This window comes from Hippopotamus amphibius, chromosome 12 (genome assembly GCF_030028045.1).
Source record: "Hippopotamus amphibius kiboko isolate mHipAmp2 chromosome 12, mHipAmp2.hap2, whole genome shotgun sequence".
Classification (NCBI taxonomy): domain Eukaryota; kingdom Metazoa; phylum Chordata; class Mammalia; order Artiodactyla; family Hippopotamidae; genus Hippopotamus; species Hippopotamus amphibius.
The window spans coordinates 81,362,141-81,389,896 of NC_080197.1; the positions used below are offsets into that span (position 1 = coordinate 81,362,141).

The 27,756-nt window shown below is 44.6% G+C and overlaps 1 protein-coding gene across 5 annotated transcripts in view; it reads left to right on the forward strand.

Annotated features, from left to right (window-relative positions):
- Positions 1-27,756, forward strand: part of LOC130833196 (chromatin remodeling regulator CECR2) — a 141,665-nt gene that overhangs the window by 75,195 nt on the left and 38,714 nt on the right. For all 5 annotated transcript variants that reach the window (XM_057702584.1, XM_057702585.1, XM_057702581.1 and 2 more), the window contains exons 2-7: positions 7,595-7,689; positions 22,245-22,428; positions 23,551-23,690; positions 24,291-24,395; positions 26,711-26,760; positions 27,448-27,617. In XM_057702584.1, the coding sequence (XP_057558567.1) occupies positions 23,635-23,690; positions 24,291-24,395; positions 26,711-26,760; positions 27,448-27,617 (381 nt within the window). In that variant the 5' untranslated portion in view covers positions 7,595-7,689; positions 22,245-22,428; positions 23,551-23,634. The remainder of the gene's footprint in view (positions 1-7,594; positions 7,690-22,244; positions 22,429-23,550; positions 23,691-24,290; positions 24,396-26,710; positions 26,761-27,447; positions 27,618-27,756) is intronic.

Below are 27,756 nucleotides of genomic sequence, written 5' to 3' on the forward strand. Positions count from 1 at the left end.
AAGCGCAATAGGTGCACTGGAGAATGATGGGGAAGCCACACAGATGCAGGAGGGGGGTCCTGCCGGCCTGCCCTGTGGCAGGAGTGCTGCAGCTTCCTGAGGAGCAGGCAGGAGGCTGGCTGATGTGGTCCGAGGGTCAGCCGAAGATGTCAACTTGGGGTTTTGCTCTGACTTGAGCCTGTTAATGTGCATAGGTAGGGGTCCAGTTAGGAGGCCCTGAGGGAGGTCGATGCTGAGACAGCGGCTGGAGAAGGCAGTGAGGACCCAGGGCAGTTTCTGAATCCACTTTGAAGGGAGAGTCAGCAGGGGGGTTGCTGGGTTGGTTGTGAAATGAGAGAAGGGTCAAGGGTGACCGAAAGGCTTTCAGCAGTACGAAGCTGCCACTTGGAGACGGCCGGCCAGAGGGGAAGCAGGTCCAAGGCAGTGGGACCAGGAGGTTCAGGCTCCTTGTTCTGGGTTTGCTCTGCCTGCTGGGATTCTGAGAAAGTAAACAGAGTACGAATGGCTGGAGGGACTCAGCAGGATAGTTGGTATGGCCTGCAGAGGACAGGGGAGAGAGGAGAGGGCCCTCTGGCCAGAGCGTTGGAAGTAGTGGGGAAGCCAGCCAAGATGGGAAAGAAAGGGAATTGAGGCCTGGAGGAGGAAGGGTGTCCAGGCAGAAGAAAACATGGACTGATTTACTCAGGTGCAGCAGACTGGTCAGAATGAGGGTGCGTTTGTATCACTGATATGGGCCATAATATTTTGCACAGATTGTTTTTAACCACCCCTGAGGTTCAGTCATTTTAGTGGAGTTTCACTGTAGGTGAGCTGCTGGTGCATCAGTTTGAGGCAGATAAATTAATTAGGAGTCTTGTTGCTTAAGGCCAGCTGATGAAATTTCTTGACTAGTAAGAGAGTTTTAAAGGTGTCCACAGACTTTATTTTTACTCCTGATTGGCTCATTGTGGGAGAAGTGACCTGGCCAGAAGGTCTGCTGCATGTTCCTGAAGGGGAGAGCCTGCTCTAGGTGCCTCTTCACCATGGCCCCATGTCAGTTAATTTTGGCAGCTGTCAACATTTACCTTATGCTCATTACACTTTTGAGGAATAAAAGTCTCATGAGGAGGTATGAACCAGTGCTTTCCAATGTTTGTTTGTTTTCTATTGTGTTTGGTGTCCTGGCCTGCCCTGGCGTTCCCAGGTGCTCGCGCATACACCTGTCATCAGAAGGCAGCAGTAGTCACCAGCCACAGGGGTTAGTGTGTCTTGGTTTTGTCCTTTTCATGCCCAGAGTCTGCCTTTTTTTACTATCTACCTATAATACTCCTCCATCCTCCAAGTCGTTTGCATCAAAATCTTTAATCAAACCCAAAGCCTGCTGTGAGTGTCCTGTAGTAGAAGGAATTCGGTTAGTATTAACGTTCTAGATAACTCTGTTTTGTGAGAGAATTTTGCTCACCAGCAGCACTTCTCAGGTGTTCTTTCCCTGAAGGTCCTGCCAGGCCTGTGTCTGGCTCTGTTGTGAATGCTTTCAGGTGATCTGTTTGGTATTCAGCTCTGTAGAGTCAAAACCCTAACAATGTCAGTGGGCCCAGGGTCTCAGAATGGCGATTTAAGTTTATTTTAAATTGAAGTATAGTTGAATTACAGTGTTGTTAATTGCTGCTATACAGCAAAGTGACTCACTTATACATATATACGAGGGTGAGCCAAAAATTATCTACACTCTGGCTGTAGAATTTATTCTAATTAACTTTTAGAAAAGACAAATACATCATTTTTAAACACAATCTCCTTGCTTTTCAATACGTTTTGTCCATCTGTCAACAAGCTTTCATATTCCCTCATTAAAAAATGTTTTAGGCTGAGCTGCGAGCCACGAATACACCACTGTCTTCACTTCTTTGTCAGAAGTGAGTCTTTGTCCTCGTAGGGTTGCTTTCAGGGAACCAAACAGGTGAAAGTCTGATGGAGCAAGATCAGGAGTATAAGGAGGATGCTTTAACACCTGAAAACGAAGTTTTTGAAGTGTTGACAGTGTGGGCAGAAGTGTGCAGACATGCATTGTCATGCAAGATCATGACACCCTTGGATAACAGCCCTCTGCGTTTAATCCAAAGTTTAGGCTTCAGCTCTTCAATAAGCATCTCTATCCATTCATATACACTTCTTTGTGACAAAACACTTTCTCCGTACTGCGCACAAAGTTTTCTATAAATAACACCAGGTATAGCCTCAGACCACAAAAAATGAATCACTGCATGCTGTTCTTCTTTCATGCAAATGACAAGTGGGGCATCCATTTTTTTTAAGAATATTTTTGGCTGTATTGGATCTTCATTGCTGTGCGCAGGCTTTCTCTAGTTGTGGCGAGTGGGGGCTTCTCTTCGTTGCAGTGCGTGGGTTTCTCTTTGCGGTGGCTTCTCTTGTTGTGGAGCACGGACTCTAGGTGCTCGGGCTTCAGTAGTTGTGGCTCGTGGGCTCTAGCACAGGCTCAGTAGTTGTGGCCGATGGGCTTAGTTGCTTCGCATTATGTGGGATCTTCCTGGACCAGGGATCAAACCTGTGTCCCCGGCATTGGCAGGTGGATGCCTAACCACGCCGCTACCAGGGAAGCCCCTGGGGCATCCATTTTTGCTTGCACCGCAGTTGCAAATGAACTGATGTAACACGTTCACACCTGCACAGCAGTGACTGGGGAGACAGTAGCCTTGAACTGAAAGCGCTGATAAGATAGTGTGGCCAACAGATACCACCTGGGTCTGAGGCTTGTGGGGTAGCCTCGTGGATGTGTTGAGAAGCTTCCATCCCTTCTGGGCTCAGGAATTATTTGTATACTGTGGGGGCTTTCTTGTGGGAGAAGATCCATGAAACTTCTGAGCCTTTTTTTAAATTTCTGGAGCCATTTTTGGTAATTTATACCTTTTTAGAAAATCATGTTCTTGTAAGTTCACACATTTATTGCTTTGATTAGTATTTTCCAGTTAACCTAATATTCTAGGGGAGCTATGTGGTTTCCTTTTTGTTGTTCCCCGGCATCAGAGCCAGTGACAGCTATTTTGTGGGCTGCCGAGAGGATGGTGTGTCCACAGCGAAGCTGCAGTGCAGAGCTGCTGGTGTGGGGAGAGTGTTAGGGTAGTGCTTTCAGGATCCTCAGCGGTAACCACTTGGGCTGATTTATACTTCACGGTTTGAATTGGCACGGGCAGCCTTTGGGATTAAATTAATTTATATCCATCAGCTGCCGGAGTCAGGGATGCCTTCTGGAGGCTGAGCCTGCTCTCCAGGCGGTCTCTCTTGGAGAGCAGCTGGGATGGTCCTTGGAGGGTCTGCTTTGCATCTCCTTTGTGTGAGCGCAGTTCTGGGGCCCACACAGAAGCCCCCATCTTTGACTGTGAGCCCCCCACTGCATTGCAGTTGGTCCCTGTGCAGGTGAGAAAGATTTGTAACCTTCTAAAATCAAATACAGCACAGATGGCTGTTTTCCTTAGCCCTTTTTCCCTCCTTAGGTAAACTCAGCGGGATCTTTGTCCCCGGAGGGTGCACATCTGTGATCTTGATCCTTCCTTGGAAGTCGAAGGAAAGAAAGTTGTTCTCTCTTTACCACCTTCTTTTGCAAAAGATTAAAGAAGACTTGTACAGGGCTCACGAGTGGATCAAACACTAGAAAGTCCCTGCAATGACATTTGAGAACAGGTGGCCATGCGTGGAAGAAGTTGGTGATGTTCCCTGTGCTGCGCTTGGCTGTCTCTTCTGGACATTCTCCCTGTTTATGGCGAAGAGTTTCCACGACATAAGCTAAGGGCCCTCTTTCCCTCCCTGGCTCACCCTGGGGTTCTTTTCCCAGCAGCCACCACAAGGTCCTGAGGGTGGGCACGTGTGCTGGTACTGAACAGACCAGTCCCTAATGAGCTGTGCCGCTTGCTGCAAGGAGGGTGAGCCCAGGAGCCCTTCTCCAGGTCCCTTCTCAGCTGATTTGCTGATCACTAACCCCCACCCCGCTCTGTCCCAGAGCATCTTGACAAAGTTCAAATTTTTGTGCTCACAGCTCAGTGCCCACAGTGAAAAGGAAATACAAAAGGGGAGGAGGAAGGGGTGGGAGGCGTTGAAGGGTATTTATTCCTTGTTGCCTTAGCCTAAGCCTTAGGCGCTGGGCTGAAGTTGTGAGTGGTAAACTTTGAATAACCTGGATTTGGAGATAGTTTTATTGGCTCATGCACGTAGACCATGTATTAAAAGAATTTGAATTTCTATTGTTCAGAAACCTGAATTTTGAAAAGACCAGTTTCTGTCTCTTCAGGCTGCTTTTTTGTACACACCGTCATCGCTTAAGGAAGATGAGATAATTGCAATGCTCATGTTATAGAGCATTTGCCGTGTGCCAGGTGGGTCTGGCCTTTATAAGCATTGCCTTATTTAAATCATCACAACAACCCCTGCACGGAGATACTTTTAATGTGACAAACTTTTTTTCTTTTTCTATAATAAATTGTGGTAAAAGATACAAAATTTACCATTGACACTTTTTTTTTGTAGTCTTTATTGAATATGTTATAGTATTACTCTGTTTGATATTTTGGTTTTTTGGCTGCGAGGCATGTGGGATCTTAGCTCCCCAACCAGGGATGGAACCTGCACCACCACCGCCCCACCACCGGGCCCCCCCCCCCCCCCCCCAGCCCCCACACTGGAAGATGAGGTCCCAACCACTGGACTGCCAGGGAAGTCCCTATTGTAACGGTTTTAAGTGCACAATTCAGTACTGTTAAGTATATTCACCTTGTTGTGAATCAGCTCCAAAACTTTTTCATCTTGCAAATCTGAAACTGTATCCACTGAGGTGAAAAAATTGTAGCTGATAAGCCATTACTTTTTTGTTTCCCGGGATTAAAACTGCCCTCCTGTTTCTCCTCTGCTGTCTCTGTAACATTTGGCACAGGGCCCTGAGCGCTGAGGTGGTGCTGCGTGCCCTGGTCATCCTGTGGCAGCTGTGGGGGGAGGACAGCTGGCTGTCCAGGGGCAGCACCTTCCTTCTTGGACTGTCCACTGATTGTGCGGCTGAAGCCCTGCTGAGCTAGAGGGAAAAAGTGTACCTCACAAGTTCCCAGGGGCCTGCATCTATTTTGGTTTGTTTTCTAGGTAGCTTCTGATTTATGAAGCATAATATCATAGAAATACATGTGAAAAGCAGTTTTGTATTTTGTGAGTTACTGTGTACCATGGGTGAAATGGGAGCTAGGGATGGGCTTGTATTCATAAATGTCCGAGTTCCCCTTAATACTCATTTGAGAGACATTTCAGGCTGCCCAGTTCTCCTTGGAAGAGCGGATTGAGCACCCCTGGTGTTGTACCCTCGTATGTCACCCCCATCCCAGGGGCTAACTAGGTTAGGGTTGTGCCAGAAGAGAAAACCCCAGCGCACTGGGGAGAAGTTTATACCAATGCCATTTAGGCTTTTCACCAGAGCTGGATAGAAAAGATCATTTAATAACCTTTTCAAATGAAGATAGGGATATTGGTCTTCACTTTCTGCTGATAATTTTAAGAAAACGATGGTTGAATCACCAATGAAGCCTGGGTTCTGAGGCCAGCAGAAAATACAGTGCAACAGCTTTTTCTTTCCTTTTTTAAACCTCAGATTCTTCGTCCATGACACATTCTCATCATTGGTTTGTGGATGTTTTCCTTCCAGTTTTAGTGTCAGTAATTCTGGCTAATGTATCAAACGAGGTGGGCGGGGACTTTGTGCTTCAAGGGTCCAGCTTCTGCTCTCATGGCGGTTTCCTTTGGGTCTTGCCCAGTGTGATGGGGCTTCAGTAGGAGCTTTGGATCTTCCCTGGCTGTGCCACTGATGTGCTACTGTCCAGCTTTGGAGTTGTGCTTCTCCCCTCCTGCTCTCTTGCTCAGATGAGTCGCTCAGAGTCTCCTCTGGGGCTGTTGCTTGAGCTTCAGTGGTCTCACCTCCACCTTCTTCTGCTGCAGCCAGCTGGTGCCCCCGGTGAACTCCCGTCTCCACACCCACCCTGTGTGCAGCCCTGGCCCAGGTCCCCCACCAGCCCGCCTCTCCGCCCCACAGTGTGCCAGTTTCCACCCCAGGTGCCAGGCCCCCAGGTGTTGGGCCCCCTGGAGCCGGGAGCAGCGCCCTCTCCTCCCCTTAGCACTGGTTCTGTGCCCAGAGGTGCTGTGTCCTGTCTTCTCCCCCCACCGACCCCAGCTCCCCAGGGCTCTGGAAGTGCTGGGTGGCCAGGAAATGTTTGCTGAATGAATGAATTCTGACCAAATAAAGTTCAAATCTTTGTTATCTTTGGTCAGTAGAATGTAGAAAAGAGCTCTGCCCAAAGGAATTAATAAACTAATAGAAGAGTAAGAGCCATTGTGATAGATGTGCTCATCGTTACCAAACCTGTATTTAGGGAAGGCACAATGTTTTCACGTTTGGGCCTTGTCTTTGAATTTTGAGTTTTGTTCACCTGCGCTTTCGAGGCGTATAGGACCCCTTCTTTCTCAGGGTAGTTTGTGTTTTGTTTGTGTCTGTCAGTCAGTGTACTTAGCAATTTTTTGTCATGTGAAGTTTTCAGAGTGGGTATTTACAAACTTAGGAACTTTTAAACGTAGAACAATAAATGGAACAATTAAAATAGCTTAAAAAAGACCTTTACTATTTTTAGAGTAGACGTGAACCCCCCCTCTTGTGTACAACATTGGGTACTTGGTATGAAGGTCAGAAACCTTGTGCTTTCCACCACTCATAAGACCCTTGCAATTTTGGTTATAAGCCAGCCACACTGCAAGCATAGTGGACCCTTGGGAAATAGCTTGCACAGCAGATGGACGGCATCCTGATGGACGAGACGCAGGCCCTCTCCGCATCCCAGGAGCTGGTGACTGGGGTGTGTTCCATCATCTCAGGAAACACTGGTTCACTGTGGGAGCTTGAGGAGGGAATAGAATCTCCCAGATTCCGCCCTGTCACCTTTTGTCCCTATAGCTTCTCAGTGAACCTTTGTTTAGAGAATGTGCGAAGTCAAGCTAAATCTTTGGCGTCTCTGCTTAAACCCCAAGGACAGCACGTGCACCTCCCCTGGGATTAGATCCTTAGCACAGGCATTACCTCACGTCTCTTCAGGTGACGTAAGCTCAGCCTGGGTGCTGGCAACTTCCTTCCATCAGGCCTGTGGGCGCACAGATTGTTTCCTTCCAGTGCAGTTTCTCAAGGTAGGGTGGTTCTGGAAAACGGTTTCAAGTGGTTTACCTGTTGAAACTCTTAAGTAAATGAATACTTTCTGAGTAATTATATATTTGCTCCTTTACACTCTTGCATTAAAATAGAAAGCAAAACAGCATATTTATATAAGTTAAGCTCTTTTATGACTCTGCTGCCATTGACTTATAAAAAGAGGTGTCTGTGTGTGCAGATAAAAGGAATGGAGCTTGGTAAGGAGCAGTTGGGGAGTGAACCCCTGGAAAACCAAAAAGCTGCACCACACCAAAAAGGAGGGCAGGTGGCCTGTGGTGGTGACAGTGGTGGCGTGGACGGGAGGGGCCCCTGGGTGTTAGGAAATCTCTGTCTGTGTCTGAACTCTCAATCCCTCTCCCCGTTTGTCCTCCTCAGGAGTTAGAAGCAGCTCTTCACAGAGATGATGTGGAGTTTATCAGTGACCTGATTGCCTGCCTGCTTCAGGGCTGCTATCAGCGAAGGGATATCACGTGAGTAATCCCGATCTTACTGTTTCTGGCAGAGGGAAGGAATTAACAGTCCTAGTTTTTTCATGTCTCCTGGAACAAACCAGAGCAGGTCGTCTACCAAGACATGACAGTATGTACAGTATATTTACATATGGGTGCCCAGTGTTTGGCTCCTTTTGCAGCTGAGTTTTTGTTTTGTTGTAGTTCTTGACTTTGTTTCACTCTCACAAATCTATATGCCTTACTCTTGGGTCCACCAGCTACCATATTCAAGTGTGGAATGTGTTCCTCTCAATGTAGGGCTTTCTTTCTGATCTTTGTTTTCAGTATGAGTAAAAATGATGCCTAACAAATTAAAACTAGATTTTTACTGTATTTTTGCCCCTTGGGTATGTATCTTCTGTTCATGCAAACAGTAGCATCATTTCTAACATGAAGCTTCTGGGCCCCCTCACACCATAGCTGCCAAGTACACAGCTCTCCTGCACATCTGAGATGTATAGAAGTTTGGAGCAAAATTTCATCTCTGTCAACAAATAAAGGATCTTCCTGATGAGGCCTCACGCCTTGTTTTGATATACTTGATAGATGTTCTCTTGCTACTATGTTTCCACACAGAGCTAAACTGTGGGGGAAGCTGAGACAGGATAGGGTTCCCAGTCCTGGCCCCCAGTCCAGGTAGGAGTTTGGGGTGTTATGGTTTACAGTTTTCAGACAGTTAAAAAAAGACAGTGTCTGAAATATTTCTGTTCTAGTAAATCCATTCTTAGGTGCCTGTTAGGGCTGGGGATAGACCATCCAGCACAGAGCTCGGCGTTCCTGATCGGGGGTTGGGGGGTTACTGTCCTGGGCTCTCTGTGACTGTACTGACTGTCCCCAGGATGTCCAGGCTGTCATGCTAAATAAAGAGTAGAAAGAAATCTACCATCTTATCACTCAAACACCATGACAAAGGGTTTTAGTATATTTTCTCCCATTTTCTTTTTGAAATGTAACTTGAGAGTTTGTTGGGTTTTTTTTAAAATAAATTTATTTATTTATATATTTATTAATTTCATTGGCTGTGTTGGGTCTTCGTTGCTGCACATGGGCTTTCTCTAGTTGCGGTGAGCGGGGGCTGCTCTTCATTGTGGTGCGTGGGCTTCTCATTGCGGTGGCCTTTCTTGTTGCAGAGCATGGGCTCTAGGTGCCAGGGCTTCAGTAGTTGCAGCAAATGGGCTCAATAGTTGTGGCTTACGAGCTCTAGAGCACAGGCTCAATAGTTGTGGCACACGGGCTTAGTTGCTCTGTGGCATGTGGGATCTTCCTGGGGCAGGGCTCGAACCCATGTCCTCTGCATTGGCAGGCAGATTCTTACCCACTGCACCACCTAGGAAGTCCCTGTTGGGTGTTTTAAATTATTTTTTATTGGCTGCGTTGGGTCTTTGTTGCTGTGTGAGGACGTTCTCTAGTTGTGGCAAGTGGGGGCTACTCTTCACTGCTGTGCGCCGGCTTCTCATTGCAGTGGCTTCTCTCGTTGCAGAGCACAGGCTCTAGGTGCGTGGGCTTCAGTCGTTGTGGCGCACAGACTTAGTTGTTCTGCAGCATGTGGGATCTTCCTGGACCAGGGATTGAACCCGTGTCCCCTGCACTGGCAGGCAGATTCTTAACTGCACCACCAGGGAAGTCTGTGTGGTTTTTTAAGCACAGTTGTTGTCATACTGTGTATATAATTTCATTTTTTCATATCTTGCATTTTTTCCCATCAGAACGATAATTTTTCTCATAACTACCTTTTCTTTAAATGAGATTGTCAAATACTCCAATTTAGTAGATGAACATTTGTGTCCAGCTTTTAACGACTGTAAACATGCTTTATTACATAGCCTTAGACGTAAGTTTGCACACCTAGTGAATTATACTTTTTAAAAAAATTTTATTTATTTATTTGGTTGTGCTGGGTCTTAGTTGTGGCAGGTGGGATCCTTAGTTGCGGCTCGCCAGCTCCTTAGTTGTGGCAGGTGGGCTCCTTTAGTTGTGGTTCATGGGCTCCTTAGTTGCGGCTCGCAGGCTCCTTATTTGTGGCATGTGAACTCTTAATTGCAGCATGCATGCGGGATCTAGTTCCCTAACCAGAGATTGAACCCAGGCCCCCTGCATTGGGATTGCAGAGTCTTAACCACTGCACCACCAGGGAGGTTCCATGAATTATACTTTAAATTTCTGGACGTGTAGTCACTCAAGTCAAAAGAAATGCCCATTTAAGATTCAAAAATAAATGTCCAGGCCACTCACCCTAGAGGTTGCTCCATTTTACCCATGACCCATCAGTGCCCGAGGGAGGTCTGTTTGCCTCACGTTGTTCTGGCCAGGGTGCTGTAGGGCAGACACCCTCAGGGCCCTCGGTGCTGCGCCCCACTGCAGTGTGTGCAGTTGCCATGGCAAGTTCTCTGAAGTCTGCAGAGCATGTGACCTGTGTGAGAAAGGGGCCTGTGAACCGAGCCTTCACACGGGCACTTCCATAGGCCAGTGTCCATACATCCCAAAGCTCAGTAAGTGGTGAATGAAGGAAGGATGGGCCCACCCACGAAGTGCAGGTAGGAGGTGGTCGCCTGGGGGTTGATGCCCTAGAGCAGAGTCTAGGGGTTACAGAGCAGGAAGTCCCATGTGGTTCATAAATGCGATTTGTTCGAGCTGCAAAGTCTTAATTAGCCCCTGAGTGTTAAATTTTGATTCGTTCCTAACATCTAAAATGAGACTTCACGTTTAAACCCCAGTGGGTAGCTTTTAGAACGCATCTAAGACACCCATCAACTGGAGAGATAACAGGGCCCCAGCCTGCCTGGTAGCTCTCGACTCTGCACCTGCGGGGCTCGCCTGGCCCACCTGCTCACCTTCTTTCCCTGCTCATCTCTGGCACAGCCATTCAAGGAATCCAGCGGCCATAGCACAACAGGAGTGGGAGGCCAGCAGGCCTTGCAGGCTGGGTGGCAAGTTTGGGGGTGAGATCCCGAGGGCAGGGAGGGCAGTTGAGTGGACCAGGGGAGAGGTGAGCCCAGCATGAAGGACTGTTTGGGGGTGAAGGTGATGATTCAGAACTTCTAGCCTAACAGGTTGTCCATGCTCAATGTCTTTCCTAGTCAACTGCACATATTTGTAGTTTGTGGACTTGAATTTCCTCTGACATACTTTGGCCATATCTCCCACTGGTGTGCTGGTTGATGATCAGGCACAAGAAACGCCCATTTAAAATGTGCGTGGGTGGGGTGGGGGGGGGGTGAGGGGGTGGGGCTTCCTAGGTGGCACAGTGGTTAAGAATCCGCCTGCAAGTGCAGGGGACACGGGTTCAATCTCTGCTCAGGAAGATCCCACATGCCGCAGAGCAGCTAAGCCCGTGTGCCACAACTATCGAGCCTGTGCTTTAGAGCCCATGAGCCACAGCTGTCAAGCCCGTGTGCCGCAACTACTGAAGCTCCAGTGCCTAGAGCCCGTGCTCTGCAATAAGAGAAGCCACTGCAATTAGGAGCCTGTGCACCACAATGAAGAGTAGCCCGTGCTCACCACAACTAGAGAAAGCCCGTGTGCAGTAACAAAGACCCAACACAGCCAACAACAACAACAACAAAAAAAACAAGTGTTAAAAAAAAAAATGTGCAGGGCTGTCTCCCCACAGGTGCTCTGTCTCCCTCATGCAGCGGCGCGTCCTCTGCCCTGGGCAGCTCTGGACACTGCCTGTCGCACGCCTGTCTTCTGTATGATGGCGGGGAGTGGGGCCAGGCTGTGGTTGAAGGTCTGAATAGCTAAAGTCAGCTCCTAGTGTTTATGGAATAAAGCTTCCCTTCCCTGTTGGCACATCATGTCTGACCTTTCACCAGGTTTTTAACATGCGAGAGTCCACCCAGCTTTTCCTGGTTGTACCTGCCCCCCTCCTTTGGCTCTGATACCATTGGTCTTAACTAATCCTTCTTATTAGTTTTTCCAGAGAATGATATAATCTTGTCATATTCTGTAAGGAATCTCCTTAGTTTGATTAAAGTCCTTATGTTGCTCAATAAAAAGTTGTAGTTTGTTCATGTAGGTCCGATCCGTTTTGGGTTACTTTAACCTGTGTTGATGCTAAGAGTTGAGTTACACTCCATACAAGTACGTCCAAATGTGGAGTATGGTATATTCCTAACACAGCCCTCTGTTTGTAGCTTGAATCTGCCCAGTTTATTGACCTTCATTGTTTTAAAGTTGATTCCCTTGATGTTGTAGGTTATCATCCCCCTTCCTTTCCGTGCTTGTGCTCCTGGCTGTGTCGTGCTGTATTCGTAATCTACTGCTATGTAACAAATTGCCCTAAAACTTAGCCGTTTTAAACATCAGTTTCTATGGGTCAGGAGTCTGCTGTGTGGGCCGTGCTGCTGGGACTGTGGCTACCCTGAGGCCCGCCCACGGGAGGGCCGAGTGTTTGTTTCCTGTGGCCGCTTAGAACGGTTCATGGATCGAGGAGCTGAACACTGCATTTGTTATCGGACAGTTTTGTGGTTCTGCCTGTGGCTTGTTGGGACCCGCTCGGGGTGTCTGGAGCCCTCAGTGGGGAGGAACACAGTTTCCTTCAGGCTGGTGGCAGAGTCGTCCCGGCAGCTGTAGGACCCAGGTCTTCGTTTCTGTGCGGTCCCCTCGACCTGGCTGGCTGTGTCTTCCTCTTGTGACCTGGTGCACTCGTGACCTGGCGCACTCACAGGGTGACCGCACTGTGCCCAGTTCTGTGACCAGGAGCGATCCCCAGATGGGCTCCATCTCACTCAGGAGAGCCAGCCGTGCAAGGCTGTGAACACCAGGTGGGACCTGGCACACAGGCTTTTGTTATAGTCACCGTATTCTCCAGAACAAAACTACATACTGGTGGTGAGGCTTATGCTTGCATCTAGTCACATTTACTCAGTTATAAACCAACATATCGTAAATTCTCTGTTTGTTTTGGTAGGCTTTTGGACAAGAACCAGTTGATTTTTGGATAATCACACATGGTCCTGTATAAATAAAGAAATTATCAACAAGAGGTTTTGGTTTTTCCCCTTTGGGTAAATGACCGTAACCAGCTTGTTCCTAGTTTAACTTTATTTCTACCATGTTTATCATTAGCCTCCACTATAAATATACTCACATTGATAATATTCCCTGTAAAAACAACTAGTTTGAAAATAATGGATGGTCTGCAGAATATTTTTAGCTTAAATGTAGGCTTCTCCCATCACTCCATCTATTTTCACTTTGGTATGTTTCTTTTCTTCAGTCTTCTTGTGAGGCCATGAAGAAGTAGAGAGGCAAGTCGCCTCAAAGGGAAGGAAACATTCAGAGAACTTAGGTAGCCAGTTAGAAGATGAATAATCCCCACAAAGAGTGAGAGATCAAGAGACTAAATTTTCATCATGCATAGAATCTGAAGTTTGAGCCTCTAACTCTGACTCTTTGTTTTCTGTCATCTTTACATAAAATTAATGAGTTTGGCAGTATAAAGAATGTTTTAAAGCATCGCCTAAAGTAGTATAGAGCAGAAACCCCACCCCTCCTGAAGATGGGCTGCAGTTGGGGTGCAGGGTGGCTGTACTGGTCAGCTTTTTCACTCATGTTCACCTAGAGGTGCAAATAGCATTTAATATTTCAGAATGTGTCTGTCATCAAACTGTGCTGGCTCATCAGCTGCCAGCAAATGCCCTGTGTCACCCTGTCTTCTGTGTCCCCTGTGTTTCCCCCACCCCTTCTGCTTCTGGGGTGGTGCAGAATTGCCCGTCCTCCCTAGTGTTGGCAGCAGGCCTCTTAACACTAGTTTCCTCCTTATGACAATGCTGTCGGTTACTCCTAAATTATTTATTTTGAATTGAGAGGCTAATTTATTTTGAAACAAAAAAACTGACCGTAGTCAAATGTCATAAAATTGCAGACGGTGTTGTAACTGGGAGGAGAGAGGAGTTTTTTCCCTTCCTATTACAGGCAGCTGCTTCTGTGACTTTTTTGCTGTTGAAGGAAACTGTGAGTCTCTGATGGACAGAAGCAGAAGGAGTGGGGAGCCCCTCGACCCCCCTGTGGAGAAGGGGGATCCTGGTGCCCTCAGTGCTCGTCCCCCTCTCCTGGAGGGCAATGGGGAGCAGCGTTGGTTCTGCTGTTCTCTACTGGGCCAGGGAGGCAAGCAGTGGTTCCAGCCTTTGTCATATCATACCTGTGAGATATCAGAACTTTGCAGAAAGCATCATTTGTAATTTTATTTGTGTTTAAAAAAATAGCTAAGTACACATGAAATAAAAATATTTCTGAATGGTCAAGTAAGTTTTGGATCTGGTAGACCCAAGTTGAATTAATTGGTCTGGAGTGAGGCTTAGGCTTTGGTCTTTTATAAACTTGTTTTTGTTGATATAGAAAAGGGCACATTCCTTAATCATACAGCTCAGTGAATTTGTACAAACTGAATACACCTAGGCAGTGATCACTCAGACAAGAAAACATCACAGTGAATTTTACTTTTTCCATTGAAAGGAATTGCCCAAAGTGATGGATGTACCTCCAGTGGTATCCACATGCATTTAGAGTGAATTTGTGCTCATTATTCTCTGAAGTTTTATTTTCATCCCACCCTAAAAAAAGAGGATTTTGAACAAGTGAAAATAAAAGGTGCCTTTCCTGGTTCTAAGACTTACCTATTACGTGGAACTGAGAAAGTTCCTTAATCTGTTTGTGCATTACTTGCCTCATCTGTAAAATGGGAATGATAACCATACCCATTACTAAATTTATTGTGAGATTGAATGAAATCACTTATGACAGCCTTAGAACAGTCTTAAGCTTTTAGTACATACCAGATTATTGTATCGGTGTGTGTAGAAACATCTGTGTTTGTGGAGTAGGAAGTGGACATTGACCCAGGCTGTTTCCCGTGTCTTAAATGTTGTGGTTTGCACATCTCAGAACTGGGGTCAGCAAAATTCTTTGAGGGGCCAGAGAATAACCATTTTAAACTTTGCCTGGGTGACATGGTCTAAACTCCTCCCCTCTGCAGATCCAGAGCAAAAGTGGCCAGAGCAGTGCTTCGTGGCTGATCCTGGCTGTGTTTTATTAGAAGTTTATGGACAGTGGAATTTGAACTTTATATCATTTTCATGTATCATGAAATAGTATTTTTCTTTTGATTTCTTTTTTCTCCCCACTCTCTTAGCTTACAGGCTAAAGATAGACATTCAGGCCAGATTTGGCCCATGGGCCATAGTTTGCCTGCTCGTTTTTAGAAAATTAAATAGGTTCCTATTTCTAATTCCACAATTTCAGTCACCGTGCTGTTCAAGATAGTATGACATTTCCATCTCCCCAGCAAGTGCCCTTTGCACTAAATCTAATCCCCCCCCCCCCCAAAAAAAAAGCACTGCATTTATCGATTCAGACTGTTTTGCCTTATTCTAGGATTTCTTGTGACTAGGATCATGCGGTGTGGGTTCTTTGTGTCCAGCTTCTTTCAGGAAGCACAGGGTTTGTGTGATACTCACTGACGCTGCTGTTTGTATCAGCATTTTGTTCGTTTTAGGGGATGGGGTGTCTACATTGTAGTCTGGTGCAGAAGTATATCACAGTTTCTCTGTCCACTAGTTGATGGACTTGTACGTTGCCTCCAGTTTGGGGCTGTCAGGAATAAAGCAGCTGTGAATATTTGCACACGTGTTTTTGTGGATGTCTTTTTTTATTTCTCTTGGGAATTACCGGGTCATATGTGAGAGTGTATGTTTGATGTTAAGAAACTGCCAGACTTGTTTTCTAAAGCAGCTGCAACCTTTATCCTCCTACCAGCAACACATGAACAGTCCAATTGCTCCATATCTTTGCCAACATTAGTTATTTTTAATTTTACCCAGTTTTTCATTTTACTGATTCTGTTGTGTGTAACATGGTAACTCATTGTGGTTTTTATTTGCGTTTCCCTGATGACTAGCTATAGAATGGGCTATGACTGTTTTCTCCTGATATGTAGCTTGCCTTTCCATTTGTTTGACACTGTATTTTAAAGAACAGCAAGTTTTGATTTTGTTGAAGTCTAATTTATCAGTTTTTGCTAGTATGTTCTTTCCTAAGAAATCGGAATATACCTTAATGTCAAGAGAGTTTCTTTGAAGTTTCCTCTTAGTTTTATAGTTTTAGATTTTTGCAGTTGGCATTATGATGCATTTTGAGTTAGTGTTTGTGTATGGTATGAAGTAGTAGGTCAGTGTCCATTTTTTCTCTTGTGAATTTCATGTATGTTCAGTCTCTTTCTGGGCTCTGCCTTATTCCATTGATCTATATGTCTTATATTCATACAGATTGTCTTGAAATTGGAGAGTTTTTCACCTTTTTATATTTTAGTTTTGCTTTTTAAATGCTTTGACTGTTCTGGGTGCTTTGCATACAAATTTAAATATCAGCTTTTCACCACCCCCATCCCCCCTCAAAAAGGCCTGCTACAGAAAATAGACATTTTGAGCAATGTTGAATTTCCCAGTCCTTGATCATGATATATAGCTCTCCATTTGTTAATCTTCTTTTTAAAAAATATATATTTATTTACTTATTTATTTGACTGCGCCATGTCTTAGTTGCAGCATGTGGCATCTAGTTCCACTACCAGGGATGGAACCCATTCCCCTGCATTGGGAGTGCGGACTTTTAACCACTGGACCATCATGGAAGTCCCTGTTTATCTTCTTTAATTTCAGTAATATTATATAGTTTCAGTGTAAAGATATTGTACATCTTTCCATTTGTGCCTAAGTAGTTTATATTTTCCAGCTAATTGTTGCCAGTATATGTAAAATATAGTTGATTTTTTATATTGACCATGTTACTCTGATCTTCCTGAATTCGCTTCTTAGTTTATTGGTCTTATCCATGACTGAGGAGTTTTTGTAATCTGCTTCCGTTCCAGCCTCTATCCTGGCTCTCTGTCCTAAGAACTTCCTTGTCTTGTCTTATTGCTGGTGCCGGCTACAACTCCTGTGTTGTTCCTGACCTTGGGGGAAAGTATTTGGTGTTTAACTATCAAGTTTGATGAAGTGCTGTTCCTTTTGTGTGTTGCTGAATTCAATTTGCTATTGCTTTGTTGAGGATTTTTCCGTGTATGTTTATGAAGAATATTGGTCTGTAATTTTATTTTCTTATGAATCTTTGTCAGGCTTTGGCACAAGGGTTGAGAAGTGTCCCCCTCTCTTGTTTCTGAAAGAGTTTGTGTAATTTTTTTTCAAACGGTTCACCACTGAAAGCCTTTGGGTTTGTAGTTTTCTTTGTGCAAGTTTTTGATTGAGTATTATTGATTCAATTTCTTTAATAGATTAAGACTATTTGGGTGTTCTATTTCTTTTTTTAAAATTTAATTGAAGTATAGCGTTGTGTTAATTTCTGCTGTACAGCAAAGTGATTCAGTTTTACATATATATATTCTTTTCCATGTTTCTTTCAACGATGGTTTATCACAGGATAGTTTTTTTTTTAAGATTTTTTTTTTTTTTTTGATGTGGACCTTTTTTAAAGTCTTTATTGAATTTGTTACAGTATTGCTTCTGTTTATGTTTTTGGTTTTTTGGCCGAGTGAGATCTTAGCTTTCTGACCAGGGATCGAATCTGCACCCCTCCTGCATTGGAAGGCAAAGTCTTAACCACTAGACCACTAGGGATGTCCCTATCACAGGATTTTGAATATAGTTCCCTGTGCTATACAGTAGGACCTTGTTATTTATCCATGCTGTATATAATAGTTTGCATCTGCTAACTCCAAACTCCCAATCCATCCATCTCCCACACCCCCTTTCCTTGGCAACCACAAGTCTATTTTCTATGTCTGTGAGTCTGTTTCTGTGTTGTAGAGAAGTTCATTTGTGTCACATTTTAGATTCCACATATAAGCGATATCATACGGTATTTGTCTTTCTCTTTCCGACTTTGCTTAGTATGGTAATCTCTAGGTCCATCCGTGTTGCTGCAGATGGCATTATATCACTCTCTTATGGCTGAGTAATATTCCATTGTATATATGTACCACATCTTCTTTATCCATTCATCTGTTGATGAACATTTAGGTTGCTTCTATGTCTTAACTGTTGTAAATAGTGCTGCTGTGAACATAGGGGTGCATTTATCTATTCAAATTATAGTTTTGTCTGGATATATACCCAGGAGTGGGATTGCTTATCATATGGTAGCTCTATTTTTGGTCTTTTGAGGAACCTCCAAACTGTTCTGCATAGTGGCTGCACCAATTTACATTCCCACCAGCGTATAGGAGGGTTCCCTTTTCTCCTGGTTATTCTATTTCTCAAGTCATTTTTGGTAAGTCATTTTGGCATTTTTCAAGAAACTTGTCTATTTTTAAGTTTTAAAATTTATTTCTATAGTGCTGTTCATAATATTCTCTTATCCTTTTAACATCTGTAGGAGCTGCAGTGGTATCTCCACTTTCATTCCTGATGTTGTAATTTGTTCTCTCTCTCTTCCTGTGTTCTTTCTACAGGTTTATCAACTTTTCAAATGTTTACTAAGGAACCAACTTTTAACCTTACCTACTGTTTGCCTGTTTTCCTTAAAAAATTTTGTTTTATTTTCTTATCTTTATTATTTTCTTCTATTTACTTCGGCTTTAGCCTACTCTTTTTCTTTCTTCTTAACTGATAGTACTGGTTATGACACCCCTCCCCCTGCCCCCAATAGAGGCATTTAAAAAATGCTATAAATTTTCTCCTGAGCAGTGCTTGACTGGGCTGTTTAGTCCATTTACATTCAGTGCAGTTATTAGTATGGCTGGCTTTCCACTTGTTCCTCTAGGGGTTTTTAAGTGTCCAGTCCATTGGTGTTTAGTATATTCACAAGATTGTTAGTCATCACCAGAAGACATCTCAAACCCATCAGCAGTCGCTTCTCACTTCCTCCAGTCACCAGTCCCACTAACTAATGTGCCTATGTTTTTTACTATTCTAGGTACCTCTTACAGGTGGAATACATACATACAGATATCCGGCTACTTTCTCTTAGCATGTTTTCAGAGTTTATCCATTTAGCATGAATCAAGAACTCATTCATTTTATGGCCAAAAAATACTCTGTTGCATAGATACATGTTTCATTTATCTATTAGTTCATGGACATTGGTGCTGTTTCAGCTTTTCAGCTATTAGGAATTATGCTGCTGTGTATGAACATTTGTGTACTTGTTTTTGTGTGAATGTATGTTTTCATTTCTGTTGGGTATATACCTAAGAGTGGAATGACTGGGTCATATGGTAATTCTGTGCTTGAGTTTTGAGCAACTTGACAAACTTTTCTTCTAGGGACAGCAGGGTACATCTTTATCAGAAGCTGTTTAGAATTTTTATTGTACCATTTCTCACCTTAAACCTGACACTCCAGACTTCCCAGTTCATACAAACAGTATTTAGGGTTCCATCTGTCTTCCACTAAAAAAAAAAAAAAAGTTCTTTATCTTTTTAAAGGTTAACACATGTTGATTTCCAGATGACTTTTAATACTTTTCTTTGTTATCTAACATAAGCATTTATATACACAAGTAAAATCTGTATTATATACATATTTCCCTGGTTAAGGATATGTTATCTTAGTCATATTTTCCTTTAATTTGAAATTCTCAAGTTTTTTTTTTACTTATCCTGGTTATCACATTGATTTCAGAATATATTTCAGTATGTGTCAGGCACTATATAGTCCTACAGAAGAGACATTATTTTAGTTGTTTGAGGCTGAATCTTTTTATGATCTTTAAGAATAAGCACCCAGGGACTTTGCTGGTGACCCAGTGGCTAAGACTCCATACTCCCAGTGCAGGAGGCCTGGGTTTGATCCCTGGTCAGGGGACTAGATCCCACATGCATGCTGCAACTAAGAATTCACATGCCACAACTAAAGATGCTGCATGCTGCAGCTAAAAAAGAAAAGAAAAAAAATCCCATGTGCCACAACTGAGACCCAGCACATCCAAATAAATAAATAAATATATATTTTTAAAAAAGAATAAGCACTTCATCAAGTGTTCTTATGAAACCTTTTACTTGTTGCTTCACTTGGAACCAAAATCTTTATCTAAATCCAGTACTCGTGTGTGTGTGTGTGTGTGTGTGTGTGTGTGTGTGTGTGTGTGTGTGTGTGTATTTTGTTTTGTTTTTAACTTTTTGGCTGTGCTGTGTGGCATGCAGAATCTTAGTTCCCTGACCAGGAATTGAATCCGCACCCCCTGCGTTGGGAGCGTGAAGTCTTAACCACTGGACCACTAGGGTATTCCCCCAGTACTTGTGTTAAATGTGGCTTAACTGTGCACATGGGTATTTCATTTGCCACACAAGCAGTTGTAGCAAATGGGAAGATATAATTTTTCCATTTTGTCTCCATGTGACACCTGTGGTACCAGGTCTTCATTGCTCCCTGCATGTGGACTGCAGTTATCCTTCCATGTCTCAGAACTGACACAAGAGCCTTCCTTTTCCTTGTGATCTTCTCAGGCAGGTTGTTTGCTGCGTTTTGCAGGGTCCTTCCAGCTCTAGCTCCCGGTCGTGTCGCCTGCTCCTCACAGGCCGTGCCATCCCTGGAAACATGGATCTCATGGTGGAAGCTTGTTCTGTCTGAAGCAAAACAAGCAGTTCTCTGCTGGGGTTCTCAGAGACTCACCCTGCAAGTGTGGGAAGATAGTTTTGTCTCTCTCTCTCTCGTGCAAATTATTTTAAGAAAGAAAGGGATAATTAGCATTTGGAACTTTTTTCAGACGAGGAGTACAGACCTGGTTGTGCTCACAACCTCTGGTTGGTTCGATCTTTTTGTTCCCATGTCCTGTTGAAAGGATTAGTGACAGCTCTGAGTAAGAAGTGCTCTGAGCTGAGCGGGTAAGTCTGAGAGATTTAAAATGTAGGATCAGTTTGTAGCAGCTTCTGCCACGTGCTCGTCCTCTGGGCAGCGCACAGAATCACGGGCGCTCATTTTTCTGAGGGCAGAGTGCCTGGTCTTATCAGATTCTGAAAGAGTTTTGTGTCCTAGAGAAGATTAAGAACCACTAAGTAGGAAGCGTTAGCCTGAATTTTTGGCTTACTGAGCCTTTTTGTTTCAAATACCCTTGACCACGCTGCCTTCGAAAAAAATTTCCCTTGAATTTCTGACCTTTAAAAGAAAGAGGTACAGATTTGTATGAGGTTTATCTATATACAAGGCAAAGGAGTGATCTTGGATTGGAAGTCTGTTAGTATCTTTTGGTGAGGTAGTATGGAGATGACTTAAGAAACTTCAGCAGGAGTGATGTAATTGAAACTGAGCAGGATAATAGGGCTGTTGGAAAGGAAGCTCAGACATGCAGCTCTTGGGACAAGGAGGGGCTTTCAGGCAGATCACGGCTGTTTGTGCATCCTTGCCTCCTGCCGCGTCCTCGTGGAATGATCTCGTGTCATGGAGTCCATGTTTCATTTTACTGCAGGAGAAACATGCCTTGTTGTTTAGGGTACTTGATGTGCAGTAGAAATTCTAGAAAGCTTGTGGCAGATAAAGGGATTTATTACTGAAGACAGGTTGTCATCTTCATACTCCTTGAAACAAAAAAGCACCCGTTTTATTTTCAAAGTCTCCTTTGCTGCACTGTCTGCTTTTCACCACCAGTTTGAGCTGCTCTTTGCCTAGCTCCTTCACCTGAAGGCACAGCAGTGGCTTTGTGGGCAGGAGGCCAGGCCAGTCCCAAGGCTCCCACAGGTGCCCACAAGCAGGGTCAGGTCATAGTGCAGAGAGCTCTGTGTTTCCAGGTGTCATGCTACAGTTTGATGAGCTAACCACATTCACAGTGTCCCCATTTGAGGGATCAATAGGGAAGAAATAAAATTTCTTCTCTCTTTGAAAAAGCAAAATGTTTAATTTCTTATTTGCCTAAGAAGGCCCTTCGTATTTTTTCTGTGAGTATTTCTTCTGACTTTTTCTACAAATATAACTACCATAGATTATAATTAACACAGTATATGCCTCTTTTAAAAATTATACTGACAGGAATTTCCTGGTGGCACAGTAGTTAAGAATCCACCTGCCAATGCAGGGGACACAGGTTCGATACGTGGTCTGGGAAGATCCCACATGCCTTGGAGCAACTAAGCCCGTGTACCACAACTACTGAGCCTGAGCTCTGGAGCCCGCGAGCCACAACTATTGAGCCTATGTGCCTCAGCTACTGAAGCTGTGTGCGTAGAGCCTATGCTCCGCAACAAGAGAAGCCACCAAGATGAGGAGAGCCTGTGTACCACAGTGAAGAGTTGCCCCTGCTTGCTGCAACTGGAGAAAAGCCCGTGTGCAGCAACAATAAATAAGTAAATACATACATACGTACATACATAAATAAATAAAATATTGATTATCTTCAGGACTTGACAGTGTCAGGTCCAAGGAGATGGTGTAATAACACAGCGCTTCCTCAAGGGGCCCTCAGGCCTTGGGGCTTTCGGTTCCTACGGCTGTTGAAGATTTGTCAGCCGCCAGGCCAGGCCCCCCTGCCCCCTGCTTGCCAGCCCTGTGTGTGTGCCTCCTCTGTATGTGGTATTCATGTGGTCTTTTTGTCTGGGGTCACCTGGTTAGGCCTCAGACCTTCCACAGCTACCTGGAGGACATCATCAACTACCGCTGGGAGCTGGAGGAAGGCAAGCCCAACCCCCTGAGGGAAGCCAGCTTCCAGGACCTGCCCCTTCGCACCCGTGTGGAAATCCTCCATCGCCTCTGTGACTACCGGCTGGATGCAGACGATGTCTTTGATCTTCTCAAGGTGTGTAACTGACGAGCACCCCCTCCCTGAAGCAGAAGTTCAGAGGAGCCAGCGTTTGGATGCTGTGCTGGTCTTGGGACTCCTGTAGATGCAGCCATGACCACTGTTGCTGGAGGAATCCAAGCTGTACACTCAAATGACTGGATGCTATTTTATTTTGGTTTAATTTCTACTTTGGTTTCTTCTCCTTTCCATGTACTGATTCCCCACTGACATGGGCTCCTGTTTGCTTTGTCAGCGGCCAGAATTGCAGTTACATTAGTCACTGAGTTTTATTTCCTGAGGCCTAAAATTTGACTTCGTATAATTGAAATAATCATGAAACCTCCCAAGGACTGTACCCATCCCCACCGCCCACTGCGTTGCACACTGCAGAGGTGTGCTGGGCGGGGCTGTGGATGCCCCTCCCCTCCCCCTTATACTGTCTCAGAGAGAGGGTGTGGGCTTCTGCTTTGCTCTCACCAGGAGGTCAGTCAGAAATGATAAACGCTTTGATGGCGCTCGTGGGCTCAGGTGGGCACCGCAGTGAGAACCGCAGTGCAGTTCAGCATGGTATTCACTGAGGCCTCCGTCACCTGGGGGCGGTAGTGCAGGTCAGGCCAGGGGAGTGGGGATCCCTGGGCTGGGCTGGACTGGCTGGCGGCAGAGTGTCGTGTGGGACGAGGCTGCCACAGCATTGAACTCTCCTGTTGGAATTGTCTTCCCTCTTGTGTGGGTACACACAGAATATATGTCCAAACCAAGTATGTCACATGTTCATCAAAATCCCTTTGGGTTTCTCTTTTTTGGGAAATGGGACAATGATGGGAATGGGAAGCATTCGAAGTACGAGGGCGAGTCAGAAATTATCTGTACTCTGGCTGTAGCATTTATAGAAGTTTTAATATAGCCAGAGTGCAGATAAATCTTGACTCACCCTAGTATTTCCACATCCTGTCCTTAGAGCAGGCACCTTCTCCTCGTCTCGTGTGGCGTGTACCCTGACTGAGAATTACCTGAGATGCTTGGGCATTTTAATTTTAGGTATATGTGGGGATAAATCTCAGTTCCTTCCTCGTTTCAGTTTTCTCTAGTTTAGTGTTGTTCACTGTGAGCCCAAACCTCTTTTCCTGTCCTGCCCAGGGCCTGGATGCAGACAGTCTGCGCGTGGAACCTCTGGGTGAGGACAACTCCGGGGCCCTCTACTGGTATTTCTATGGAACACGAATGTACAAAGAAGACCCAGTACAAGGAAAATCCAACGGAGAGCTCTCTCTGAGCAGGTACCTTCCTTAAGGTCAGGGCTGCCATAGCCACTGTTACAAGAATGTCATTAAAATCAAGTCTATCAGAATTACACAGCATAAGTTATTTTTTCTCATGAGGGAATTAGCTGTAGCAGCATGCCTGCAAAGAGATGGCCAAGAGTTATTTCACACAGAAGTAAAAAGGAATTAATCTCTAGCCCTGCTCCCAGCACTCCCCACCCTGGAGGCCATTCTGGCCACCAGTTCTTAGCAGCACAAGCCCTCCCTGGGGCCTTTCCCTCCAGCAGAGTCGGTACTGGAGAATCCCTTCTACTAGAGCTGATGTCCTAAGCAAGGAAGAGGCCTCGTCTCCAGCATCCCAGAGCGATGCCACGTCTTCCCCAGACTTCCATTTGCTGGACCCTTTGCTGTTAGGAAGCCTGAGGCCTCACTCAGATGCTCACATGGGAGATGTCGTTTTCCTTGGTTCCACGTTTTAATAATGGAAAATGGGAGGTCACCCTGCCCTTTCCCTGTAACTGCTGCCTGTGATCCTTTTTAGTAACCTCATTGCTAGACAAACTAATCACTAGCTTATAAATCATTAGTCTTATGACAGAATGTGCTATTTCTTAGGGAAAGTGAAGGACAAAAAAATGTCTCAGTTGTTCCTGGGAAAACAGGAAAAAGAAGAGGAAGACCTCCAAAACGGAAAAAACTACAGGAAGAAACTCTAGTGAGGTGAGAAACATTTGTTAGTCTGTGAAGGTCCCTAACCCGAACCCTTATGCTGGAAGGGATTCACCTCTGTCCTACTTTCTTTGTTGTGGGGAGGACGTGGGCCCTGTGACAGAGTCCTCGGGAGCCCCTTGCCAGGCCCCTCGCAAGTCACCAGCCATTGGCAAGCCCTTTCACTGGGCAGTGGGGCCTCTGACAGTGAACGAGGTAGTGGACGACACTGAGAACTGAGCCTGCCTGCAGGGAGTGCACTTAAAAATTCCTTACGCCACATGTTTTTTCACAGGAGTGTGCAGTGAGTTAATCCTATATATGAGCTTAGGAGTTCATTTCTTCCCTGATAAGTAGAGATTTTAGTAATAAACATGCTTTATTTTGTTTAGAATACAATTTCCTACAATAAAGAAAAGGTAAGACCTTAAACATTTTTATAGTGTTTATTCTGTGTTTAATTTTCGCAAAGAAAAAGATTCTGTTACGTTTGAGAAATTTTATTATTGTTATTTTTTGGCTGTGCTGTGCAGCATGTGAGATCTTAGTTCCATGACCAGGAATCGAACCCTCATCCCCTGCAATGGAAGTGCGGAGTCTTAACCAGTGGACCACCAGGGAAGTCTCAGGAAATTTTATTTTAATATGTCATTGCCTTTTAGGAGTTCCCCATGTGAATCTCAATATTAGAGTTTTCAGAATCTGACCTGTACTGTGTAAAGATACTTTTACCTTTTACTTAAGGATTAGATCTATCAATATTCACTTATGGAGGTTAGGTCACAGTCTTAAAAATTCTAACACAGGACAAACTGCTTCTTCCTTCTACGTTTTAGAACTACTTAAGTAAATGCCTGAAGTAGACCAGGTTTTACTGTGTTCTTATTAACTACTAAGAAATATTTTTAGGAATCAGATTATGAATAAATCAATCAGAATTTGATCTTTTTTTTTTTACCAGTGATCCACTTAACTTTCCGGAAATTTGACTATAGATTGCAGCTTTTTTCCCACCAGTATTTGTGAGAAGTGTTCTTATATCATGTTTTATACACAAGACATCTGTTTCTGGATTTTGTTAGTGATCTGTATACCTCCTTATACATTCAGAAATCTTTTCTATACTATCTCCATTTCCCTGTGAGTTCCAGCAATTAAAGTGCCTAAGTGGTGGGACCGTAGTCATTTTAATAAGCCTATGTACTCTTGTGCTACCCTCTGCTGGTGATTTTATTCTTTAGAGTTCTGTATCCAATACAGTACTTAAGTATTTTTAAATTAAATTAAATTTTGTGGAATCTAAAAGGAAAACTAGTGAATATAACAAAACAGAAACAGACTCACAGATTCAGAGAACAAACTAGTGGTGACCAGTGGGGAAGGGTGAGGGGTAAGATAGGGGATTAAGAGGTACAAACTATGTAAAATAAATAAGTTATAGGGATATACTGTACAACACAGGGAATATAGTGAATATTTTATAGTAACTATAAATGGAGTATAATCTTTAAAAATTGTGAATCACTGTGTTGTACACCTGAAAGTGTACTTCAGGTAAAACATTTTTCTTTTAAAGAATGATGGGAAATAAATGCAGACAATAAGATATGTGTAGGAGAGGGGGGAAGTAAAGAGAAAGGTCAGCCTCTAAAATAAGTTAATTTTTAAAGTTTTTTTAAAAAATAAATAAAATTTAAAGCTCAGTTCCTTAGTTGCACAAGCCACACTTCAGCTGAGTGGGCCCATGTGGCCCGTGGCTGCCTTGTTGCACAGCAGCAGTGCAGGGCGTTTTCATTCTCCCAGGACGTTGTACTGGGTGTGCTGGTTAGGTGGTTGAAAACAAGCCAGAAGATCCAGAGACTGTCCTTCATGAGTCAGGGCTGATGAGCACGTTTGTATTTGATAATTTAATCCCAGCATTCCTGCAAGGTGGGCATTAGTAACAGCCCCTTTTTACAGGAAAGTTCATTGACTTTCCTGAGGTCACATGGTAGGTGGCGAGCCTTGATCAGGGGTGGTCTGACCTCAGAACCTGTGTTGTTGACCTCAGCCTGCTGTGAGGGTCAGTTCAGTATGCCTTTCCTTCAGTGCACCCCTCAGTCAGGAAGGAAGCCCTTTCTTTGGCATTTACCTGTTGACACTGAACTCCTTTCCTGTGCAGCAGTGCTGTGGTTCCTGTGTATCCAGCCTTCCCCACTATGTGCCTGCCTTCCGTGTTCATTTATTCTGTAGCCAGCCTCCCTCCTGACCTCTGCCTTATAGGGGAGCACAGAAAATTTTTGGACATGTTTTTGTTTTAATTGGTGCCTCCTTTTCCTGTGTTTCAGTGAAAAGCAGGAAGAAAACTCCTTAGCATCTGAGCCGCAGACAAGAAATGGTAATGGCCTTTGTTGGGGTCAGGAGGTGTTGGTGAACATGATTGACTTGTGTCCTTTTCCACAGTCAAGTGCAGAGAGTTAGGACTACTGCAGTAGCCTCTGACTAGCCTCCTCGCCCTTTACGCATTGTCTCCCTGTGCCCATCTCTCCTCCTGACAGATAACTTGAGATCAGGACCAGGTTTTTCCACTTGGGCCACCTTACCTACCCAGGCCCAGTGTAATAGACACCCAGCGTTGGGATGAACGAGCAGCTTCTCTGAAAGCTTTCTTTTAATGTAAAATGCTTTACTACATAAGGGAGGTGTACTGGGTTCCTACCCAGACTTCAGTTCTGTAATCCAAATTGCATACATCTGGGGAGAAATAGCAGTTTAGAGTATCTGAATGCAACAAGGAAGAACGCAAAAGCTCATACATTAAAGCATATCTAGGATATTAGGATCTATCATGAAGGTCACAATGGTTATATTTGTATTGCCTTTATGCATTCTTACCTCTTGGTTGTGAACAGTGATATTAACAGGAAAATTAGAAGTACAGATTATCAACCTTAAAAGGTAATAGGCCCTCCCTTTTACTGATTCCCTGGCTTTGATCATAACCCAGGGTCCAAATGAAACTGAAGATAGAAAGAAAAAAGGTCCCTGTGGGATCTGTTTAATGAGCCATGCCTTTCTCTTCTAGGGTCCCAGGGGCCAGGTCAAGGTTCTTGGTGGCTCCTGTGCCAAACAGAACAGGAGTGGAGACAGGTCACCGAGAGTTTTCGGGAGAGGACCTCCCTGCGAGAGCGGCAGCTCTACAAGCTCCTCAGCGAGGACTTCCTGCCCGAGATCTGCAGCATGATTGCCCAGAAGGTGTGCAGACAGGGTCCCTGCCCTCTGTGTTAGGCGTGAAGCTGCTCTGGTGAGGGGTTCCTTCATTAGAGCTTTGAGCAAAACCCTCCATGCTCTCCTGCAGGTGTTCCAGTCTTCATCTTTCTTCATCTGGGGCATT